Source organism: Pyrgilauda ruficollis, unplaced genomic scaffold (genome assembly GCF_017590135.1).
Source record: "Pyrgilauda ruficollis isolate IOZ18807 unplaced genomic scaffold, ASM1759013v1 scaffold448, whole genome shotgun sequence".
Classification (NCBI taxonomy): domain Eukaryota; kingdom Metazoa; phylum Chordata; class Aves; order Passeriformes; family Passeridae; genus Pyrgilauda; species Pyrgilauda ruficollis.
In genome coordinates this window covers 14,994-37,771 of record NW_024526022.1, presented here as the reverse complement: position 1 = coordinate 37,771, position 22,778 = coordinate 14,994, and the positions used below count along the sequence as shown (strand labels likewise).

Here is a 22,778-nt window from a genome sequence, read left to right as displayed (position 1 = left end):
TCCGCCGCGGCTCCTGCGGTTCCCTGCCGGCCCCGGCGCCGGGGGAGGCTCCGGGAGGGGGAGAAGCCCCCGCGGCCCCCCAGCACTTATCCCCCGGGTGCCGCAGCCCGGGGGGCTCCGGGCGGGAGCAGCACTTAGGGGGACTCCAGGGCCACCCGGGATCTTTAGCACTTGTCGCCGGCTCCGCCGCAGCCCCGCGGAGCCCCGGAGCGCTTACGGGGCCGAGGCGGCCCCCCCGGGCCCCCCCTCCTGGCGCCGCAGCACTTAAGGGGCCCCTGGTGCCAGGCTGGTGCCACCGCCCGATGTCACCGCCCTGGTGGCGCCGGCGGGGGCCGAGGCGAGGGGACGGGGACAGCCGGGGGGGGCAGGAAGGGGAGGAACAGCCCCCCGCGCCCCCCAAAAGGGGCACAGCCTGGCCCGGTGGCCACCAGCCCCCCGTGGCGGTCACCAGCCCCTCGTGGTGGCCGCAGCCCCCCGTGGTGGTCACAAACCCCTCGTGGTGGTCACAAACCCCCCGTGGTGGTCACCAGCCCCTCGTGGTGGTCACAAGCCCCTCGTGGTAGCCGCAGCCCCCCGTGGCGGTCCCCAGCCCCCCCCGGCGGGCCCCAGCCCCCCCCGGGGGCCCCCCGCCCCCCGGGCAAGGGCGGCTGCAGCGCCCGGAGCCTCCGCCCGGGCTTTGGCTCCAGCCCTGGCACCGGCCCCGGGCTCCGCCGGGGGTGAGGGCGGCCCGGGGGTCACCCGGAGGCGACACCAGAATTGTTGGGAGGCTCCGGCTGGGGCTGAAATTCCGCTTACGCCGCACATTCGCCTCTCGCTGCCCTCGGAGGGTTTTGGTTGGGTTTGTTTTTTTTGTTTTTTTTTTTTGGTTTGTTTTATTTTTTTTTTATTTTTTTTTTCTGTTGTTGGTGTTTGTTTCACGTGAGAACGAACCCCCCGCGTGTCCCGAGGCTCCGCCGCGGCTCCTGCGGTTCCCTGCCGGCCCCGGCGCCGGGGGAGGCTCCGGGAGGGGGAGAAGCCCCCGCGGCCCCCCAGCACTTATCCCCCGGGTGCCGCAGCCCGGGGGGCTCCGGGCGGGAGCAGCACTTAGGGGGACTCCAGGGCCACCCGGGATCTTTAGCACTTGTCGCCGGCTCCGCCGCAGCCCCGCGGAGCCCCGGAGCGCTTACGGGGCCGAGGCGGCCCCCCCGGGCCCCCCCTCCTGGCGCCGCAGCACTTAAGGGGCCCCTGGTGCCAGGCTGGTGCCACCGCCCGATGTCACCGCCCTGGTGGCGCCGGCGGGGGCCGAGGCGAGGGGACGGGGACAGCCGGGAGGGGCAGGAAGGGGAGGAACAGCCCCCCGCGCCCCCCAAAAGGGGCACAGCCTGGCCCGGTGGCCACCAGCCCCTCGTGGTGGCCGCAGCCCCCCGTGGTGGTCACCAGCCCCTCGTGGTGGCCGCAGCCCCCCGTGGTGGTCACAAACCCCTCGTGGTGGTCACAAACCCCCCGTGGTGGTCACCAGCCCCTCGTGGTGGTCACCAGCCCCTCGTGGTGGTCACAAGCCCCTCGTGGTAGCCGCAGCCCCCCGTGGCGGTCACAAGCCCCCCGTGGCGGTCACAAGCCCCCCGTGGTGGTCACCAGCCCCCCGAGGTGGCCGGGGGTGCCAGCCCGGGCTCGGGGCTCCCCCGGCCCTGCCCGTCCGTGCCCGGGGGGCTCCGGGGCCGGCGGGGGGCAGGGGACACCCCCCGTGCCCAGCGCTGCCCGCACCGGGAAAGGTGTTTTATCGCTGGGAGGGACTGGGAGGGACTGGGAGAGACTGGGAGGGACTGGGAGGGGCCCTGGAGCCCCAAAGCCGCGGTGCCCAAAAACCCCTGCGAGGCCCCGGGGCTGGTGGCACCGAAGGGCACAGGACGGGCAGGGCGGGCACTGGGACCAGTCAGAGCTGGAAACTGGGACCAGTTATCCCCGGGCACTGAACCAGTCCCCACCGTAGGCACCACTGGTGCCAGTGCCCGGGATTAACTGGTGCCAGTGCCCAGCTCTGACTGGTGCCATTGCCCGGTTCTGACTGGTCCCAGTGCCCAGGACTAACTGGTTCCAGTGCTCGGGATTAACTGGTCCCAGTACCCAGCTCTGACTGGTCCCAGTGCCCGGGATTAACTGGTTCCAGTGCCCGGGATTAACTGGTTCCAGTGCCCGGGATTAACTGGTCCCAGTGCCCAGCTCTGACTGGTTCCAGTGCCTGGGATTAACTGGTTCCAGTGCCCAGTTCTGACTGGTCCCAGTGCCCGGGATTAACTGGTCCCAGTGCCCAGGACTAACTGGTCCCAGTGCCCAGGATTAACTGGTCCCAGTGCCCAGGATTAACTGGTCCCAGTGCCCGGCTCTGACTGGTCCCAGTGCCGGGGAGGTCCCAGGATGTTCTGGGGGGTCCGGGGTGTTCCAGGGGGTCCCGGGATGTTCCAGGGTGTCCCGGGGGGGGTCCCGGCACGGATCCAAGGGGAATCCCGGGGATGTCCCCCGGGGGGGTCCCGGGGGGGGTCCCGGGGGAGGGGGGGCGGGGCCGAACTCAGCACTTGAACAGCAAAAATATAAAAAGAAAGAATAAAAAAAAAATTCCAAAAAAAAAAATTTAAAACGTTTTTAAAAAAATAGATAAATAATCTGAGAGTTCCGAGGTTTCAGCTCCACCCCCCGCGCTCCGGGGGTGGCGATGTCCCCAATGTCACCTTTGTCACCTCCGGGGGGCAGGGGAAGGATTTGGGCTCTGGAAGGTTCCACAGGGGACCTTGGGGGTGACACTGGGGACAGAGGGGGACAGTCCGAGGCTGGCATGGGGACAAATCCCCACTGCTGACCCCTGGGTCCTTGGGGACACCGGGCATGGGGACATTGCCATGGGGACATTCAGGACAGGGCTGGGGACCTTTGGGACAGGGTTGGGGACAGCCGGGACAAGGCTGGGGACACTTGGGGTCCCAGCCAGGCCCCCCAGCTGTAAAAGGGGATTTTAGGGGGGGATTTTTAATTTTTAATGGGGGGATTTTAATGGGATTTTTAAGGAGGATTTTTAATGGGGGATTTTTAAAGAGGAGGATTTTATGGGGGGTTTTAAGGGGGGATTTCAAGGGGGGAGTTTAAGGGGGGATTTTACGAGCAGCCCCAGGAGCCGGCCGGGCTTTATGGAGCCTCATTAGGGGCTGCAGCTATGCCGGGAATGTCCCCGGCTAATTAGGGCTGGCCAGGGGACTGGGAGGTGTCACCGCGGGGGGGGGGACACGGCAGGCAGGGGGTGTCACCAGGGGAGGGGACAGGGTGGGCAGGGACCCCCAGCGTGCAAGTGAGGACTGGACACGAGGACTGGACACAAGGACGGGGCTGCAGCTGGGTCAGCGGCTCCTGCTGGGTTGGTGGCCCCATGGCCACTGGCCCTGTCCCCTCTGTCCACTCTGGCCATGTCCCCACTGTCCACTCTGGCCATGTCCCCTCTGCCCACTCTGGCCATGTCCCCATTGTCCACTCTGGCCATGTCCCTACTGTCCACTCTGGTCATATCCCCTCTGTCCACTCTGGCCATGTCCCCAGTGTCCATCTGGCCATGTCCCCTCTGTCCACTCTGGACATGTCCCCAGTGTCCATCTGGCCAGAGCCTCCAGGACACCTCAGAGGCCTCCCCGGCCCCTCCCATGCAGCTGCAGTCACCTCAGAGTGACCAGAGTGGCCACTGCCCCTGTCCCCAGAGTGGCCACTGCCCCTGTCCCCAGAGTGACCACTGCCCCTGCCACTGTCCCCAAGTGACCACTGCCCCTGTCCCCAGAGTGACCACTGCCCCTGTCACTGTCCCTGTCCTGTCCCCTTGGCCAAACCCCCAAGGGCGAGCTCGGGGAGCGCTGGAGTGACCCTGGAGTGACCCTGCGGGGACACCCCCGGTGTGGAGCGAGCCCGGGACCCCCGTGGCTGAGCCCGAGGGGGCTCTGGGGGGCACTGGGGCCGTGCCAGGGCCGGGGGACACTGGGGGGTTTTGGTTTCTCCACTCGAGGACTTGAACAAGCGCTCGCTTTTGTTCCGTTCCCCGTTCCCAGCCCCATTCCCTGCCCTGTTCCGTTCCCATTCCCTGATCCCGGCCCCGTCTCTGTTCCCCTTCTCTCATTCCTGTTCTCGTTCCCATTCCCCTTTTCATCCTCTCTTCCCATTCCCACTCCCCCATCCCTGCCCCATTCCCATTCCCCATTCCCTGTTCCCTTTTCTCATTCCCATTCCTGTTCTTGTTCCCATTCCCCTTTTCCTATTCCCACTCCTCCATTCCTTTTACCCTTTCCTCCCATTCCCTTTTCCCATTCCCCTTTTCCCTTTCCCCCATTCCCTCTCCCCATTCCCATTCCCTCTCCCCCATTCCCATTTCTGTTCCCTTTTCTCATTCCCATTCCTGTTCTTGTTCCCATTCCCTTTTCCCATTCCCATTCCCCCATTCCCTTTCCCTATTCCCTTTCCCCATCCCCTCTCCCCATTCCTATTCCCCATTCCCATTCCCCTTTTCCCATTCCCTCTCCCCACTCCCATCCCCTCTCCCCATTCCCATTCCCCATTCCCATCCCCTCTCCCCATTCCCATTCCCCTTTCCCCCACTCCCATCCCCTCTCCCCTCTCCCCATTCCCCATTCCCGGTTCCCCGTTCCCGGCCCCGCTCCCCCTGACCTAATTCGCATCCCCGGGGGGGTGACGGTGACACAAATGAGGCCCGGGGACATCCGGGGCCACCCACGGCGACAGCGGCTCCCGGGGCGGCCGCGGCCGCGGGCGACATCGGCGCTAATGAACGCAATTAACGCAATTAACGCCGGGAACGCGGCCGCGGGGCTTGGCCGCGCTCCACCCGCCTGGCCCGGGGCCACCAGAGCTGGCCCGGAGGGGACAGCGAGGGGACGGGAATTCCTGGAAAACCTCGGGAATTCCTGGATAAGCTCACTAAAAACCTTGAGACAACCTGGATTTAACACCAGGAATTCCTGGATAATCTCAGGAGCGGCTGGAAAACCCCAGGAATTCCTGGAAAACCCCAGGAATTCCTGGAAAACCTTAGGAAAACCTGGATTTAACACCAGGAATTCCTGGAAAATCTCAGGAATAGCCCAGGAAAGGAGGGAATTCCCACAGTTCCAGCCTGGCATGCAAACCCCTGGAATAAAATGGGATTTCCTTGGAAAAGGGAAGATTTTTATTGGGAAATGTGGGATGAGGGGCAGAGCCCGACCCTTCCGAGGGAAAAACCGGGAAAATAGAAAAAACTGGGAATACAAAACCCGGGAAAAACCGGGAAAAAACTGGGAGAAAACTGGGAAAAACTGAGGATTTTTGGGAAGGGAAGGAACATCCCAGGAACTTCCCGGAGTCTCCGATGTTCCCAAGGGTGGAAAAGGAGAATTCCCAAAAAAATAGAATCTCTTGGGCTGGGAATGGCCCCGGAATTCCGGGAATGGCCCCGGCCCCGCTGCTCCCAAGGCTCCGGGATGAGATTCCCGAAATTCCAAATCCTGGGAGCTCAAGTCTTCAACAGGGGAAGGGTTCAGGCAAGGCCCACCTGGAAATCCAAGAAATCCCTGGAATTCCTGCTTGGATTCCACGGGAAACTCCTAAAATTCCCATGGGATTGGGATGCCGTGATTCCCATGGGAGCTGCTCCATGAATCCCCCCAAATTCCTGGAAAAATGGCCACAAATCCCTGGAAAAACATCCCCAAAATCCCTGGAAAAACACCCCTAAATCCGTGGAAAAATAACCTCAAATCCCTGGAAAAACATCCCCAAAATCCCTGGAAAAACACCCCTAAATCCGTGGAAAAATAACCTCAAATCCCTGGGAAAACATCCCCAAAATCCCTGGAAAAACACCCCTAAATCCACAGAAAACCACCCCAAATCCATGGAAAACCCCGACATTTTGGGAATTGTGCCCCGGATTTGGGAACTCCCTCCCTCCCAAGCCCAGCTCCTCCTTCTCCCTTCGATTTTTTTGGGGAAAAATTCAAAAACTGAGCAGAAAAATCCTCCAAGGAAAGGGGAATTCCCTGGGTGGGGCTGGGAATTCCATGGAAAATTGGGAATGAGGGAAAAGGGGATCCTGACCTGAGGAGAGGCTGCAGCAGCTCAGACGATCCCGAACCTTTCTGCCCTTTTCCGCTTCTTTGCCTGGATTTGGGAAGGGCCAAAAAGAGGGAAAATTCCAGAAATCCACAGGGAGAATCCCGGGAAAGAGAGGGAGAGGGAGGGGAGTGGGAATGGGGAAATTCCTGATCCCAAAGGGCAGGAAAATCCTGGGATTTGGGGGGGTTTTCCTGAGGAAAAATGGTCCAAAGCACAGAGAATTCCAGCCCCCAAATTCCTGGGGAAAAGACCCCAAAATTCCTGGGAAAACAGTCCTGAAATCCCTGGAAAACTGGCCCTGAATTTCTGGAAAAACAGCCCCAAAATCCCTGGGAAATGAGTCCTGAAATTCCTACAAAAAATGGCCCCAAATCCCTGGGGAAAGAGTCTCAAAATCCCTGGAAAATGCCCCATAATCAATGGAAAACTCCCCTCAAATCCAGGGAAAACCCCCCAAAATCCAGGGAAAACCTCCCCACATCCCTGGATCCCTCAAGGGTTGGGAACTGGGAGATGGTTTTGGGATGAGCAAGGAAAGGGGAATTCCCTGGGTGGGGCTGGGAATTCCATGCCAGCCCCAAATCCTGGGAATTCTGGCCCCAAATCCAGGAATTCCGGCCCCAAATCCAGGAATTCTGGCCCCAAATCCAGGAATCCTGGCCCCAAATCCAGGAATTCTGGCCCCCAAAAACCCCAATTCCCAAAAACCCCAATTCCCAAAAGCTCCAATTCCCAAAAAAACAGAATTCCCAAAAACCCCAAATTCCCAAAAACCCAAAATTCCCAAAAAAACAAAATTAAAAAAACCCCAATTCCCAAAAACCCCAACTCCCAAAACCCAAAATTCCCAGAAACCCCAAATTCCCAAAAACCAGGGAAGGATGGAGCCAGCAGAGCTGGAAAATTTGGAATTTTGGGATAATCCTGGTTTGGGGAGAGTGCCCTGGCATTCCCAGAATTCCCAAAATTCCTGGAATTCCCAAATCTCACCTTCTTGGAGAGGGAGGAGACGTTGAGGCCAAACCTCTGAGCCCTTTCCTTGAGCTTTTCCAGGTTTATCTGGGAAAAGGAAATTTGGGATTCGGGATCCTCGGGATTTCCAAAGGGGAAAATTCCGGAATAAAAATTCCCAAAATTCCTCAGCTCGGGGCTTTTCCAGAGGGGCTGATCCCGGGAAAACTCCGGGGGTTTTTGGGGAATTGAAACCCAAAATTCCAGCTGGGATCCCAAAATTCCAGCTCCTCATCTCAAAATTCCACCTTAATTCCCACCCATTCCAACTGAATTCTCCAAAATTCCACCCAAATTCCCAAAATTCCACCCAAGTTCCCACGGGAATCCCCCAGAACTCCACCCAAATTCCCAAAATTTCAACCAAATTCCCACTGGAATTACCCAAAACTCCACTCAAATTCCCAAAATTCCCTGGGAATCCCAGATTTCCTCACCGTGGGTTTGGAGTCTGCTGAGAGCCCTGGAAAAGGAGAAAATTCCCATCAGGAATTGGAAAAAATTCCTGGATTTCAGCCCAGAACTGGGAATTCCGAGGAATTCCAGGAAAATCCCAAGCCTGGATTTTTCAGGATGAGAAATCCCAGGAAAATCCAGGATAATTTGGGGTCTTTTCCCACCAAATCCCGAATTTCCCCCTCCCAGAAATGAGGGAAAAGGGGAATTTGCAATGCCAGGGAATTCCCAGAATTCCAGAAATTCCCAGAATCCCCACTCCAGGAATTCCCTCTCCTCACCTTTTGTGGGAACCGTGGCCAAGCCAAACCTGTGGGAATGAAAAAATCAGGAATTAGGGCTGGAATTTTGGGAATTAGGGCTGGAATTTTGGGAATCAGGGCTGGAATTTTGGGAATCAGGGCTGGAATTTTGGGAATCAGGGCTCCTGGGATAGGAGGGATTTGGAATCCTCTGGGAATTCCATCCCAGGCAGGAATTCCTTCCCAAAATTCCCACAAAATCCCAAAAAAATTCCCACAAATTCACTTTACCCAGAGTTCCCTGATCCAGGGATTTGGAATCCTCTGGGAATTCCAGCCCAGCCCCACCCCCAGGCAGGGATCCCCCCCAGAATTCCCAAATTCCCGCGGAATTTCCCCCGGAAATTCCCAAATTCCTCCCAGAATTCCCAAATTTCCAGGCTCACCGTGCTGCCCTCGCTGCCTTTTTGCTCTCCAGGCTGACGAGGACGTTGAACCTCTCGGCCCTTTTCTGCATCCTCTGGAAAAATGGGAAAGGAAAAAGGGAATTCTGGGAATTGCCAGGGGAAAACTGGGAATTTACAGCTGGAAACTGGGATTTTCCAGGGAAAAATGACAATTTTCTAGCAAAAAAATGGGACTTTACAGGGGAAAATTGGGATTTTCCAGGCGAAAATGGGGATTTTCTAGTGAAAAACTGGGATTCTCCAGAAAAAAACTTGGGATTTCCAGAATAAAATTGGGATTTTTCAGGGAAAAATAGGATTTCCAGCAGGAAAGAGGGATTTTTCAGAAAAAAATTGGGATTTTCCAGGGGATTTTACCTCCATCTGGGAGATTTCTGAGGAGATTTTCACCACTTTCTTCTCCTGGATTCTGAGAAAAGTTTGGGAAGAAGAAGGAAAAGGTCAGGGATGCTCCAGGTGGGATCTGCCCCCATTCCCAAAAATCCCTGATCCCCCAGCCCCTTTCCCAGCCCCCCATTCCCAGATTTTTCTGGGAATTCTCCTCACACGTCGGGCGACTTCACCGGCGCCTCCTCCACCTTCACGGGCGGCTCCGGGGCCTTGGGCTCCTCCTCCTGGAAATCCATGGGAAATATGGAAAATCCACTGAAAATCCATTGAAAATACGGAAAATCCATGGGAAACTCATGAAAAATCCATGGGAAATCCATGGAAAATGTGGAAAATCCATGGGAAATATGGAAAATCCATGGGAAATTCATGGGAAATCCATGAGAAATCCACGGGAAATGTGGAAAATCCATGGGAAAACCACAGGAAATATAGAAAATCCATTTGAGAAATCCATGAAAAATGTGGAAAATCCATGGGAAAACCACGGGAAATATAGAAAATCCATTAAAAACCCATGGGAAATGTGGAAAATTCATGGGGAATCCATGGGGAATCCACAGGAAATCCACGGGAAAGCCATTGGAAATCCATAAAAAATCCATAAAATTCATGGAAAAACCATGGGAAATCCACGGGAAATGTGGAAAATCCATGGGAAATCCACTAAAAACCCATAAAATCCATGGGAAATCCATGGGAAATGTGGAAAATTCATGGAAAATCCATGGGAAACCCATGGGAAATCCATTAAAAACCCATAAAAATCAAGGAAAATCCATGGGAAATCCACTAAAAACCCATGAAATCCATGGAAAATCCAAAGAAAACCCATAAAATCCATGGGAAATCCATAAAACCCATGGAAAACCCCTGGGAAATCCACAGAAAATCCATAAAATTAATGGAAAATATTTGGGAAATTCATGGGGAAAATCCACAAAATCCACAAGATCCACAGAAAGTCTTTAAAATCTGTAAAAACCATGGGAAATCCATGGGAAATGCATAAAACCCACTAAATCCATGGAAAATCCACGGAAAACCCATAAAATCCACCCCGGCCCGTGGCCATTCCCAAGGAAAAATCCCCAGATTTCCACAAAATCCCCCAAAATGTCCCAAATCCCCCCTTTTCCCAGCATTCCCCCATCCCGGGACGGCATCAATCCCAAAACCCGAGATCCCAAAACTCAGGATCCCCCCCAATCCCAAATTCCCGGCATCTGGAGCATGCCAGGCGCCAAACCCAGCGGATTTAGCCCCAAAAAAAAGCTGGGAAAAGGGTTGGGATTGTGGAATGCTGCCTCATTCCCAGCCCAACACCCCGAAAAGCGGGATGACCCCAGCAGTGCCCACCTCGATCTCCTCTCCCAGCACGTCCTCCTCGTTGGGCTCCTCCTCGGCTGGGGGGAAACAGGGAAAGGTCAGGGCGGGGGAATTCCCAGAACAAGGAGGGTGGGGGAGTTCGGGGGGATTCCAGGCGGGGGCTGTGCGGGGTTTGGGTCTGGGGGCGCCCACCGTGCTCCTCCAGGTAGGCCTGCAGCCGATGGATCAGGTCCTGCTTGTTGCCTTTGGCCTCCAGCCCCCGCGCCAGGCACTCCTGCTTCAGCTCGGCCAGCTGCACGGGGGGCAGGGAACGAGGGGCATTTGGGAATGAGGGGGATGACCCCCCCGGAGCCCCCTCAGAGCCCCGGCCCGTTTCCCGCCGTTCCCCCGCGCGCTCCCTCAGCCCCAGCCGCCGTCCCCGCGCTCGCCCCGGGGCTGTCCCGCCTGCCGCGCTCTGTCCCCGCTGTCCCCGCGCTGTCCCCGCCGTTCTCCCGGCGCCGTTCCCGCTCCCAGCGGCACCTTCAGCTTGTGCAGCTCCACCGGCTCCGCCGCCATCTTGTCACCCCCGCGCCGGCCCCGCCCCTCACGCCGCACTGACCAATCAGCGCCGCGCGTCCTCTGCCGCACCGCCCAAACCCGCCGCTCGCCATTGGCCGGCGCGGCAGGCAGCGCCCGCCGCTGATTGGCCTGTCTTGAGCTGGGGGCGGGACCATATTGACTGACGTGCAGATGAACCAATAGGAATACGGAGATGCCGAGCGGCGGCCAATGGAAAGAGAGGGTGGGAAACGCGGACTTCCGGGAGGTGAGGCCGGGACCGGAGCGGGGTCATTGAGGGACTCGGGTGTAATTAATTATTGCTCATTATCTCACTCCATTAGGCTATTAATATGCCTAGATAGAGTCAGATATTTATTTTTTCCTGCTCAGATTATTGCATATTTATTGCTTATACTATTGCTATATTTCTTACTATGTTGTTTTTAATGAAAATACGCTATTTGCTATGATTTAAGCTTTTTATTATGTAGGTGTTAAGTAAAAGTTCTTTACATTGTGGTTATTTAATTGCACTCTTGTGTATTAAGTACTTTGTATTAATTTTTTATTATAAATTACCTCATTAATTCTCCTCCTTCACCCAGGGGTGCAAAGCACGAATTTGGGGTCATTTTCCAGAACATTCCAGAGTTTCCCACTCCCTTCCCCTCTCCAGGTGCTGCTCCCAAGGGCTAATGTTTTTTTCTGTTATTAAGTTGATTACAACTTAATTGATTAATAATCTTACTTAGTAGTACTGTATATCTTTCCATTTGTTATTATAACCACTTCGAGTCTCCACAACAGCCCATTTCCCGCAGCTCTCGAGCCACAACCACCTCTTATTATCATTTAAAAAAGTAAACAATTTAAATAATTAAACTAATTAGAATTATTTCAATAATCTCCCCTATGGATATGGCAGCCGGCATGATGGGTGTGGCGGCCGCCATGATGGGTGTGGAAGCTGACCCGCCACAACCCCGGTAACGGCGCCTGAAGCGGCACCAGCGCGGCCCTGCCCACACTCAAGATGGCGCCGCACGCTGAGGCCTCACCGGTACCGCCAACATGGCGGCGCCCACTGCGGGGGTCAGTGACGTCATTCTATTTCCGGTGAGAGCCGGAAGTGGTGCTGCCACGGCGGCCCGGAGCTCCCGGGGGGTTGGTGAGGCTGGGGGAGCTTTGGGGACACCGGGGGGGGCCTTGGGGACCCCCAAACCAACCCCTATTTCCACACCTCCCTTATTAAATCAACCTCCGCCTTTTTTTATTTTTTAACACAAAAACCACCACTCGATTTTCTTTAAAAAACCCAAATAAAAAGAAAAAAAAATAGATTTTTTTATTCCAAGCCCTTTTTTTTTTTTTTTTTGGGGTGGGGATCGGGGGTCTCCTCAGCGCGGCAGCGGCCGCCGCCCCTTCTTCCTCCTCTTGTGCTTCGTGTCCCCTCTGGGGGGGCCCCCCTGGGCCTGGGGGGGTCCCTGGGGGGGTCCCGCAGCCCCGTGGGGGGCGGGGAAAGCCCCCCCGGCCTCGCCCGGGACCGGATTCCCCTGGAAAACGCGGGCCAGGAAATCCTGGAGGTCAGCGGGGGAGGGGGGGCTGCCCTTGGGGGGGGCCCTGGGGGGAGAGAAAAGGGGGTTGGGGCACAGCTGGAGCTACCTGGGCACACCTGGATGCACCTGGGCACACCTGGATGTACCTAGACAACCCTTGGGCACACCTGGGTAGACTTTGACACACCTGGGCACACCTGGACACACCTGGGCACACCTGGGCACCCTTGGAGCCTCCTCCCCCAGGACTGACCGCTGGCATCCAGACCCTGGACACCCCCAGGACATCCCAGGACCCCCCTGGGGACAACCCCCAACACTGACCACTGGTGTCCAGCCCCTGGACACCCCTGGGGACCCCCCCAGCACTGACCGCTGGCGTCCGGCGGGCGTGGCTGTCCTGGCGCCGAAGGACAGGTGGTAGGGGACACGGTGACTGTCCGGGGAGATGGCCACGCGCTGGCAGCCCGCCCACTCTGGGGACAGACAGGGGACACGGTCACGGTGACAGCAGAGAGACCCCTGGGGTGGGCATGGTCACCCCCCTGAGTGACCTGGGCATGTTGACATCAGAGACCCCAGGGATGGTCATGGTGTCCCCTTGGTCATGGTGACATCAGAGAGACCTTGGGGTGGGCATGTGTCCCCTTGGTCATGGTGTCCCTCTGGTCATAGTGTCCCCCCAGTCACGGTGACAGCAGAGAGACCCCTGGGATGGTCATGGTGTCCCCTTGGTCATGGTGTCCCTCTGGTCATGGTGACACCAGAGAGACCCCTGGGATGGTCATGGTGTTCCCCAAGAGGGACCTGGTCATGGTGTCCCCTTGGTCATGGTGTCCCCCCAGTCATGGTGACACCAGGGACACCTCCGTGGTCATGGTGACACCAAGGACACCCCAGGATGGTAATAGTGTGCCCTTGGTCACGGTGTCCCCTTGCTCATGGTGACATGAGGGACCCCCAGAGATGGTCATGGTGTCTGTCCCCTGGTCATGCTGTCCCCTGGCCATGGTGACACCAGGGACACCACGGGACCTGTCACCCCCTGGGTGGGTGTGGCCACCCCTGTCTCTGGGGCTGTGTCACCGCCAGGTGTGTCCGTGTCCCTCACCGGTGACGTCGTAGATGTGGCCGTCCATGCGGGCCAGGTAGGTGACCTTGAGGCCGAGCAGGCTGGACTCTGCCCACAGGTCACCCTCTTCGGCCGCGTGCCACGCCCCGCACGGGGCACAGTACCGGCCCCCGCGGGGGTCCCTGTCCAGCTGGAACCGCCTGTGGGGACATTGGGGACACTGTGACACCCCCAGGGCACAGTACCAGCCCCCGCGGGGGTCCCTGTCCAGCTGGAACCGCCTGTGGGGACATTGGGGACACTGTGACACCCCCCAGGGACACACGTGAGACCCCCAAGAGAGGATGTCACCCCCCAAGCCCCCCCCCAGAACACAAGGTCACCCAAGCCCCCCAGGACACGATGTGCCCCCCACTGCTGTCCCCATTGTCCCCAGTGTCTCCACAGTGTCCCTGCAGTGTCCCCACTGTCCCCACAGCGTCCCAGGTGTCCTCACTGTCCCGTGTCCCTGCTGACCCCACTGTCCATGCAGTGTCCCCACTGTCCCTATAGTCCCTGGTGTGCATGGTGTCCCCACTGTCTGCAGTGTCCCTGCAGTGTCCCCACAGTGTCCCTGCTGTCCTCCTTGTCCCCACTGTCCCCATTGTCCCTGCAGTGTCCACTGTCCCTGGTGTCCCTGCTGTCCCCGCAGTGTCCCAGGTGTCCTCACTATCCCTGCAGTGTCCCCGCTGTCCCCCCAGTGTCCCCGCTGTCCCAGTGTCCCCGCAGTGTCCCTGGTGTCTGTGGTGTCCCCGCTGTCCCCATTGTCCCTGCAGTATCTCAGGTGCCCCACAGTGTCCCAGCTGTCCCCACCGTCCCTGGTGTCCCCGCTGTCCCCCCAGTGTCCCCGCTGTCCCTGGTGTCCCAGCTGTCCCCACTGTCCCCGCAGTCCCTACAGTGTCCCAGTTGTCCCCGTTGTCCCCCCAGTGTCCCCGCTGTCCCCACCTGTGGCGTCCCCCGCAGCGGGTGCAGCCCATGGCGTCCATGGCGTCCCTGAGCTCCTCCTGCAGCCGGCCCAGGAACGCGCCCAGCGCCCGCGCCAGCTCCCTCCGCGCCAGCTGCTTCCTGCGCCCAAAAAACGGGAATTAGGACCCAAAATATGGGATTGGCCCCCCAAAATATGGGATTGGCACCCCAAAATATGGGATTGGCACCCTGAAAAATGGCATTGGCACCCCAAAAATGGGATATACGGCACCAAAAACGCGCCCAGCGCCCGCGCCAGCTCCCCCCGCGCCAGCTGCTTCCTGCGCCCAAAAAACGGGAATTAGGACCCAAAATATGGGATTGGCACCCCAAAATATGGGATTGGCACCCCAAAATATGGGATTGGCACCCTGAAAAATGGGATTGGCACCCCAAAAATGGGATATACGGCACCAAAAACGCGCCCAGCGCCCGCGCCAGCTCCCTCCGCGCCAGCTGCTTCCTGCGCCCAAAAAATGGGAATTAGAACCCAAAATATGGGATTGGAACCCCAAAAAATGGCATTGGCACCCCAAAATATAGGATTGACCCCCAAAAATGGGATATATGGCACTAAAAACGTGCCCAGTGCCCGTGCCAGCTCCCCCTGAGCCAGCTGCTTCCTGGGACCCAAAAAATGGGAATTAGAACCCAAAATACGGGAATTAATACTCAAAATATGGCATTGGCACCCTGGAAAATGGGATTGGCACCCCAAAAATGGGATATACGGCACCAAAAACGCGCCCAGCGCCCGCGCCAGCTCCCTCCGCGCCAGCTGCTTCCTGCGCCCAAAAAATGGGAATTAGAACCCAAAATATGGGATTGGAACCCCAAAAAATGGCATTGGCACCCCAAAATATAGGATTGACCCCCAAAAATGGGATATATGGCACTAAAAACGTGCCCAGTGCCCGTGCCAGCTCCCCCTGAGCCAGCTGCTTCCTGCACCCGAAAAATGGGAATTAATACCCAAAATATGGGAGTGGCACCCCAAACCCAGGATTCCCACCCCAATACCTGGGATTCTGCACCCAAAACGGGAGGTCTCGCAGCCCCAAAACCACAATTCCCACCCCAAAACATGGGATTCCCACCCAAAAACCTGGGATTGCCACCCCTAAATATGGGATTCCCACCCCAAAATATGGGATTCCCACCCCAAAATATGGGATTCCCACCCCAAAATATGGGATTCCCACCCCAAAATATGGGATTCCCACCCCAAAATATGGGATTCCCACCCCAAAAATTGGGATTTACACCCCAAAATGTGGGATTCACGCCCCAAAATTTAGAATTCACTCCCCAAACTCACGCCTGGTACTCGCGCCGCCTCTCGGGGCTGCTCACCCGCTCCCAGCCCACCCCAAAAACTGGGATTAACACCCCAAAAATTGGGATTTACACCCCAAAACGCGGGATTGACCCCCCAAACTCACGCCTGGTACTCGCGCCGCCTCTCGGGGCTGCTCACCCGCTCCCAGCCCGCCCGCAGCACCTTGAACGCCGCCTCCGCCCGGGGGTCGCGGCTCTTGTCGGGGTGCACCTGCCAAGGCACGATGGGATTGGTCCCCAGCGTGTCCCCAAGGTGTCCCCAGGATGTCCCCAAGGTGTCCCCAAGACCCACCAGCACCGCCAGCCTGCGGTACGCCCGCCGCAGCTCGGTGTCGCTGGCCGTGGGCTCCACCCCGAGCACCCGGAACGGGTCCAGCTCCTCCTCGGCCACCTCGGCCATGGCCACCAAACGTGTCACCTCCTCGTCACCGCCGCCGCCGCCACCTCGCTGGCTCGCCCGCCGCCGGAGCCACTCGGCCAGCAGCTCCCGGGAACGGCGGAGCCCCGCGGAGCCGCCGCGCAGGAAGGAGCGGAGCCCGCCAAGGAGGAGGAGGAGGAGGAGGAAGAGCAGCGCCAGGAGAGCCCCGAGCAGGCGCAGGCACAGCGCGACCCCCGCCCGGGCCACCCGCAGGGTCCCCCGCTGTCCCCCGGCGGTGTCGCCGAGCTGCTGGTCGGGCTCGTCGTGGCGTTGTCGCCGCCGAGCCCCGCGGGGGTCGCCGTTGTCCCGCGGGGGTCCCCGGTGGCGGCAGCCGAGACCGCACGGGAGGTCCCGGGAGGGGCTCGGGGGAGCGGCCGGGGGACCCCGGCAGCCACAGCGACCCCCGGGGGAGGGGACACCCTCAGGGCTGGGGACATCCTCGGTGGTGGGGACACTCCCGGGGCTGGTGACATTGCTGGGGCTGGGGACACTCCCGGGGCTGGTGACACTCCCGGGGTTGGGGACACTCCCGGGGTTGGGGACACTCCTGGGAGTCTCAGGTTTGGGGACACGGCCGGAGTTGGGGACACTTCTGGAGCTGGGGATGCCCTCAGGGTTGGGGACACTCCCAGGGCTGGTGACACCCCGAGGACCGGGGATGCCACCGGAGCTGAGGACACTCCCGGGGTTGGGGACAGTCCCAGTGTTGGGGACATCCTCAGGAGTGGGGACACCCCCGGGGCTGGTGACACCCTCAGAGTTGGGGACAGTCCTGGGGTTGGGGACACTGCCAGAACTGGGGACACCCTCAGGGACACCCTCAGGGTTGGGGACACCCGGGGGTTTGGGGACACTGCCAGAACTGGGGACACCCTCAGGGACACCCTCAGGGTTGGGGACACCCGGGGGTTTGGGGACACTCCCAGAGTTGGGGACACCCTCAGAACTGGGGACACCCCCGGGGTTGGGGACACTCCCGGGGGGTTTGGGGACAGGAGTGTCGCGCTCTCCGCTCTCGTCCTCGCCGCCCCCCGCCGTGCCGGTGCCGGTGGCGGTGCCGGTGCCGGTGGCGCGGGGGTGGCCGCAGCTCCCGCTCCGGGCGGCTCCGGAGCCCCCCCCGGGCCCGCTGCCCCCGGGGGTCGCCTCCCGGTACCGGGGCCGCTCCATCGCTGCGGGCTCAGGTCACGGCCATCCCTGGGGGACACACAGGGGACAGCGGGGTCAGCACCCCCGGCACCGGCACGGCGGAGAGCCCCGGAGGGACCCCTGAGCCGCACCGGGACCCCCAGAACGGCCCCGGGACCCCCAGAACGGCCCCGGGACCCCCAGAACGGCCCCGGGACCCCCAAAATGGGCCCGAGACCCCCGAACCGAGCACCGGGATCCCCCAGAATGGACCCGGGGACCCCCAAAACGGCCCCGGGACCACCTACCAGGGCTCTCTTGACGTACTCCTCCTGGGCCGCCTTGGTGTTGTCCCTGTCCCCAATGTCCCCAATGTCCCCAAGACTCCAATGTCCCCACCTCACCCTCTGAACCCACCTCAGATGTGGTTCCCACCTCTCCGTGGCTGACCCAACTCAAGGAACACCCAACGTCCCTCATGTCCCCAAGTCCCCTCAATGTCCCCAATGTCTCTGAGGTGTGCCCAAGGTCCCTGAAGTGTCCTTGAGGTCCCCAAGGTGTCCCCAAGACCCCCAAGTGTCCCCACCTCACCATCTGAACCCACCTCAGATGTGGCTCCTCTGCTCCCTGCTCTCTCCATGCTTGGCCCAACTCAAGGAACACCCAACATCCCTCAATGTCCCCAAGTCCCTGAGGTGTCCTCAAGGTCCCCAAGGTGTCCCCAAGGTGTCCCCAAGACCCACCAGCACCGCCAGCCTGCGGTACGCCCGCCGCAGCTCGGTGTCGCTGGCCGTGGGCTCCACCCCGAGCACCCGGAACGGGTCCAGCTCCTCCTCGGCCACCTCGGCCATGGCCACCAAACGTGTCACCTCCTCGTCACCGCCGCCGCCGCCACCTCGCTGGCTCGCCCGCCGCCGGAGCCACTCGGCCAGCAGCTCCCGGGAACGGCGGAGCCCCGCGGAGCCGCCGCGCAGGAAGGAGCGGAGCCCGCCGAGGAGGAGGAGGAGGAGGAGGAAGAGCAGCGCCAGGAGAGCTCCGAGCAGGCGCAGGCACAGCGCGACCCCCGCCCGGGCCACCCGCAGGGTCCCCCGCTGTCCCCCGGCGGTGTCGCCGAGCTGCTGGTCGGGCTCGTCGTGGCGTTGTCGCCGCCGAGCCCCGCGGGGGTCGCCGTTGTCCCGCGGGGGTCCCCGGTGGCGGCAGCCGAGACCGCACGGGAGGTCCCGGGAGGGGCTCGGGGGAGCGGCCGGGGGACCCCGGCAGCCACAGCGACCCCCGGGGGAGGGGACACCCTCAGGGCTGGGGACATCCTCGGTGGTGGGGACACTCCCGGGGCTGGTGACATTGCTGGGGCTGGGGACACTCCCGGGGCTGGTGACACTCCCGGGGTTGGGGACACTCCCGGGGTTGGGGACACTCCTGGGAGTCTCAGGTTTGGGGACACGGCCGGAGTTGGGGACACTTCTGGAGCTGGGGATGCCCTCAGGGTTGGGGACACTCCCAGGGCTGGTGACACCCCGAGGACCGGGGATGCCACCGGAGCTGAGGACACTCCCGGGGTTGGGGACAGTCCCAGTGTTGGGGACATCCTCAGGAGTGGGGACACCCCCGGGGCTGGTGACACCCTCAGAGTTGGGGACAGTCCTGGGGTTGGGGACACTGCCAGAACTGGGGACACCCTCAGGGACACCCTCAGGGTTGGGGACACCCGGGGGTTTGGGGACACTGCCAGAACTGGGGACACCCTCAGGGACACCCTCAGGGTTGGGGACACCCGGGGGTTTGGGGACACTCCCAGAGTTGGGGACACCCTCAGAACTGGGGACACCCCCGGGGTTGGGGACACTCCCGGGGGGTTTGGGGACAGGAGTGTCGCGCTCTCCGCTCTCGTCCTCGCCGCCCCCCGCCGTGCCGGTGCCGGTGGCGGTGCCGGTGCCGGTGGCGCGGGGGTGGCCGCAGCTCCCGCTCCGGGCGGCTCCGGAGCCCCCCCCGGGCCCGCTGCCCCCGGGGGTCGCCTCCCGGTACCGGGGCCGCTCCATCGCTGCGGGCTCAGGTCACGGCCATCCCTGGGGGACACACAGGGGACAGCGGGGTCAGCACCCCCGGCACCGGCACGGCGGAGAGCCCCGGAGGGACCCCTGAGCCGCACCGGGACCCCCAGAACGGCCCCGGGACCCCCAGAACGGCCCCGGGACCCCCAAAATGGGCCCGAGACCCCCGAACCGAGCACCGGGATCCCCCAGAATGGACCCGGGGACCCCCAAAACGGCCCCGGGACCCCCAGAATGGGCCCGGGACCCCCGAACCGAGCTCCGGCACTCCCCACAACGGCCCCGGGACCCCCAAAATGGACCCGGGGACCCCCAGAACGGCCCCGGGACCCCCAAAATGGGCCCGAGACCCCCGAACCGAGCTCCGGCACTCCCCACAACGGCCCCGGGACCCCCAAAATGGACACGGGGACCCCCAGGATGGCCCCGGGATACCTGAACCGAGGCCTGGGACCCCCAGAACGAATCCGGGACCCCCCAAAATGGATCCGGGGACCCCTGAACCGAGCACCGGGACCCCCAGAACGGCCCCGGGACCCCCAAAAATGGAGCCGGGACCCCCAGAACGGCCCCGGGACCCCCAAAAATGGAGCCGGGACCCCCAGAACGGCCCCGGGACGCCCCGAGCGACTCCCGGGACCCGGGGATCCCCCGATCAACCCCCGCGACGGCCCCGGGAACCCCGAAATCCGGTCCCGGGGAACACCCTGACCCCCCCTGAATAGAACCGGGACCCCCTGAACCGGGCCCGGGACCCCCAAACCGACGCCCGGGATCCCATAAACCGGCCCTGGGAGCCCCGGGCGCTCGGAGCGGCACTCGGAGCGCCGGTACCGGGGGGTTCGGGAGCGGCTCCGGGGGGTTCGGGACTCACCACGCCGGTACCGGCGGGGGGGGGGGGGGGGGGGGGTCGCGCCGCCGCCCCCCCCGAGTCCCCTCACGGCCGCACTTCCGCTTTCCGCCCGCCGCCGCGCTGGCCACGCCCACTTCCGGGGTGGGGCAGAACGCGAGAGGGGCGCGCGGCGCGGTCCTTAAAAGGCAATGGCCACGCCCCCTTACGGCCACGAGCCTGCCCTTATATGGCTATAATCACGCCCATTAACGTATTGGCAACGCCCTTTAAATCTGCATAGCCACGCCTCTTAGTTGGCTAGAGACACGCCCCTTACGGGGCAAGGGTTCTTAAAGAGGCAACGCTTCTTAAAGGGGCAACGCCGCGGTGCCCTGTCCCTGGCCCCCCCGCTCACGAGTCCAGCTCGAGCGCGCGCAGCTCCTCCTCGAGCTCGCGGCGCCGCCGCAGCTTCTGCAGCTGCTCGGGGCTGGGCCGGGGCAGCGCGCCGCGCTCCAGCCGCAGCCGCAGCTCCTCCACCTGCCGCAGCTTCTTCCGCAGGCTCTTCATGCGCCGCCCGCGCTCCGCGCCCCCCGCGCCGCCCCCCGGCTCCGCTCCTGGCTCATCCCCCGCGGGACTCCCGGCGTTCACCCCGCAGGCGCTGCCGGAATCATTCGCGGTGTTGCCGCTTGAATTCTTCACCGGATTGCTTCCTGGGTTATTGTTCCCTAAGTTATTCCCTAAATTATTATTCCCTAAATTATTATTCCCCAAATTATTATTCCCCAAATTATTACTCCCCAAATTATTACCCCCCAAATTATTACTCCCCAAATTATTACCTCCCAAATCATTACCCCCCAAATCATTACCCCCCAAATCATTACCCCTCAAATCATTACCCCCCAAATTATTACCCCCCAAACTATAATAAAATAAAATAAAAAATAAAAAATAAAGTAAAATAAAATAAAATTAAACAAAAGTAAAATGAAAAATGAAACAAAAACTAAAATAAGATGAAACAAAAAGAAAATTAAACAAAAATAGAATGAAAAAACCGAAACAAAATGATTCAAAACAAAACCAACCCAAAAAAAAAAATCAAAAATAAGTTCTAAAAAAATAAAAAAAAAAAACAAAACAAAAAACAAAAAAAACCAAAAAAAATTTAAAAAAAAACAAAAACAAAAAAAAAACCAAAAAAAAAACCACAAAAAAAATTTTAAAAAACCTAAAAAAACCAAACAAAAAATAAAAAAAAAAAAAAAAACCACGAAAAAAATCCCAAAAAAACACAAAAAAACCCAAAAAATCCCAAAAAAATCCAAAAAACCAAAAAAAAACCCCAAAAAATCCCAAAAAAATTTAAAAAAAAATCCGAAAAAAATCCCAAAAAAACCCAAAAAAATCCGAAAAAAATAAAAATAAAACCACAAAAAAACCCCCAAAAAAACCCCAAAAAAATCCGAAAAAATTAAAAATAAAACCACAAAAAAACCCCAAAAAACCCCCAAAAAACCCGAAAAAATTAAAAATAAAACCCCCAAAAACCCCCCAAAAAACCCGAAAAAAATTAAAACCAAGCCCCCCGCACCCGCTCACGAGTCCAGCTCGAGCGCGCGCAGCTCCTCCTCGAGCTCGCGGCGCCGCCGCAGCTTCTGCAGCTGCTCGGGGCTGGGCCGGGGCAGCGCGCCGCGCTCCAGCCGCAGCCGCAGCTCCTCCACCTGCCGCAGCTTCTTCCGCAGGCTCTTCATGCGCCGCCCGCGCTCCGCGCCCCCCGCGCCGCCCCCCGGCTCCGCTCCTGGCTCATCCCCCGCGGGATTCCCGGCGTTCACCCCGCAGGCGCTGCCGGAATCATTCGCGGTGTTGCCGCTTGAATTCTTCACCGGATTGCTTCCTGGGTTATTGTTCCCTAAGTTATTCCCTAAATTATTATTCCCTAAATTATTATTCCCTAAATTATTATTCCCTAAATTATTACTTCCCAAATCATTACCTCCCAAATCATTACCCCCCAAATCATTACCCCCCAAATTATTACCCCCCAAACTATTATTTCCCGAATTATTACTCCCCAAATTATTATTTCCCAAATTAGCGTTGCCCAAATTAGCGTTCCCTAAATTATTCCCCGAATTATTGTCGCTCCCAGAATTATTCCCGTTTTTAACCCCGGGATTCGCTGAATTCTTCTGGGGATTTTTGGCGGGATTCTTGTTGGAATTTGATGAATTTTTCTCGGAATTCTTGGCGGGATTTTTGCCCGAATTCCCAGGGTTTTCCACGTTTTTCTCCCCCGCTGTCCCTCCTCCTCCTCCTCCGTTGTGGCCGTCCCCTGTTCTTCCTCCTCCTCCTGCTCTTCCTCCTCCTCCGGCGCTGTTCCTGTCCCCTCCTCCTCCTCCTCCTCCTCCTCCTCCTCCTCCCATCCCGATTTTTTCCAGCGCCTGGCTCAGTCCGTCCCCGTGGTTTTCCCGATCTTTTTCCTGCTGCTGTTTCCTTTTCTCTTTGCGTTTCAGGTTCCTCCGGGCGCTTTTGGATAAAGTTGGGGAGGGGTCGCAGCCCTCGGGCCGCCCGGGGGTCCCTCGGCTCGGTGGGGAGGGGGTGGGCTCGGGGTTTAAACCCGGGGGCAGTTCGGGTTTGCTCCGGAAGAATTTCACGTATTTGTTCTCGTAGCTGTGGGGAGGGGAAGAAAGGAAAATAAAAAGGAAATAAAAATTNGGGCTCGGGGTTTAAACCCGGGGGGAGTTCGGGTTTGCTCCGGAAGAATTTCACGTATTTGTTCTCGTAGCTGTGGGGAGGGGAAGAAAGGAAAATAAAAAGGAAATAAAAATT

The 22,778-nt window shown here is 59.3% G+C and overlaps 4 protein-coding genes and 1 long non-coding RNA gene across 7 annotated transcripts in view; all 5 read right to left on the bottom strand.

Moving 5' to 3' along the window:
- Nucleotides 1-5,173: 5,173 nt before the first annotated feature.
- On the bottom strand, nucleotides 5,174-6,168 carry LOC121359433. Its single transcript, XR_005956042.1, has 2 exons — nucleotides 6,100-6,168; nucleotides 5,174-5,554 (listed from the first exon to the last, which is right to left on the bottom strand). It is a non-coding gene; the product is annotated as an uncharacterized LOC121359433 (long non-coding RNA).
- Nucleotides 6,169-6,506: 338 nt separating this feature from the next.
- LOC121359429 (SAP domain containing ribonucleoprotein) lies at nucleotides 6,507-10,597 on the bottom strand. The gene is made up of 10 exons (XM_041478369.1): nucleotides 10,532-10,597; nucleotides 10,205-10,304; nucleotides 10,043-10,089; nucleotides 8,840-8,907; nucleotides 8,651-8,702; nucleotides 8,273-8,346; nucleotides 7,866-7,894; nucleotides 7,566-7,591; nucleotides 7,060-7,176; nucleotides 6,507-6,515 (listed from the first exon to the last, which is right to left on the bottom strand). Exons 1-10 carry the CDS (start codon nucleotides 10,565-10,567, stop codon nucleotides 6,507-6,509), a joined length of 558 nt encoding a protein of 185 aa, XP_041334303.1. The 5' UTR covers nucleotides 10,568-10,597.
- A 1,311-nt stretch (nucleotides 10,598-11,908) lies between these two features.
- On the bottom strand, nucleotides 11,909-17,164 carry DNAJC14 (DnaJ heat shock protein family (Hsp40) member C14). 3 transcript variants are annotated; one of them, XM_041478372.1, is made up of 6 exons: nucleotides 15,816-17,157; nucleotides 15,628-15,734; nucleotides 14,165-14,284; nucleotides 13,220-13,461; nucleotides 12,482-12,584; nucleotides 11,909-12,172 (listed from the first exon to the last, which is right to left on the bottom strand). In XM_041478372.1, exons 1-6 carry the CDS (start codon nucleotides 17,106-17,108, stop codon nucleotides 11,950-11,952), a joined length of 2,088 nt encoding a protein of 695 aa, XP_041334306.1. In that variant the 5' UTR covers nucleotides 17,109-17,157; the 3' UTR covers nucleotides 11,909-11,949. The 3 variants fall into 3 exon arrangements, 2 of the variants coding, with proteins under 2 accessions (XP_041334306.1, XP_041334307.1); XM_041478373.1 differs by having other exon boundaries at nucleotides 11,911-12,172; nucleotides 13,220-13,380; nucleotides 15,816-17,152; XR_005956043.1 differs by lacking the exon at nucleotides 11,909-12,172 and having other exon boundaries at nucleotides 15,663-15,734; nucleotides 15,816-17,164.
- Nucleotides 17,165-17,811: 647 nt separating this feature from the next.
- On the bottom strand, nucleotides 17,812-20,642 carry LOC121359435 (splicing factor 3A subunit 2-like). Its single transcript, XM_041478375.1, has 3 exons — nucleotides 20,362-20,642; nucleotides 18,827-19,129; nucleotides 17,812-18,760 (listed from the first exon to the last, which is right to left on the bottom strand). The coding sequence occupies exons 1-3, from the start codon at nucleotides 20,511-20,513 to the stop codon at nucleotides 17,932-17,934; spliced, it is 1,284 nt and encodes a 427-aa protein (XP_041334309.1). The 5' UTR covers nucleotides 20,514-20,642; the 3' UTR covers nucleotides 17,812-17,931.
- Nucleotides 20,643-21,519: 877 nt separating this feature from the next.
- Nucleotides 21,520-22,778, bottom strand: part of PYM1 (PYM homolog 1, exon junction complex associated factor) — a 2,795-nt gene continuing 1,536 nt past the window's right edge. Inside the window, exons 2-3 of the mRNA XM_041478368.1 lie at nucleotides 22,719-22,734; nucleotides 21,520-22,619 (exon numbers count right to left, since the gene is read on the bottom strand). Coding sequence (XP_041334302.1) covers nucleotides 21,545-22,619; nucleotides 22,719-22,734 — 1,091 coding nt within the window. The 3' untranslated portion in view covers nucleotides 21,520-21,544. The remainder of the gene's footprint in view (nucleotides 22,620-22,718; nucleotides 22,735-22,778) is intronic.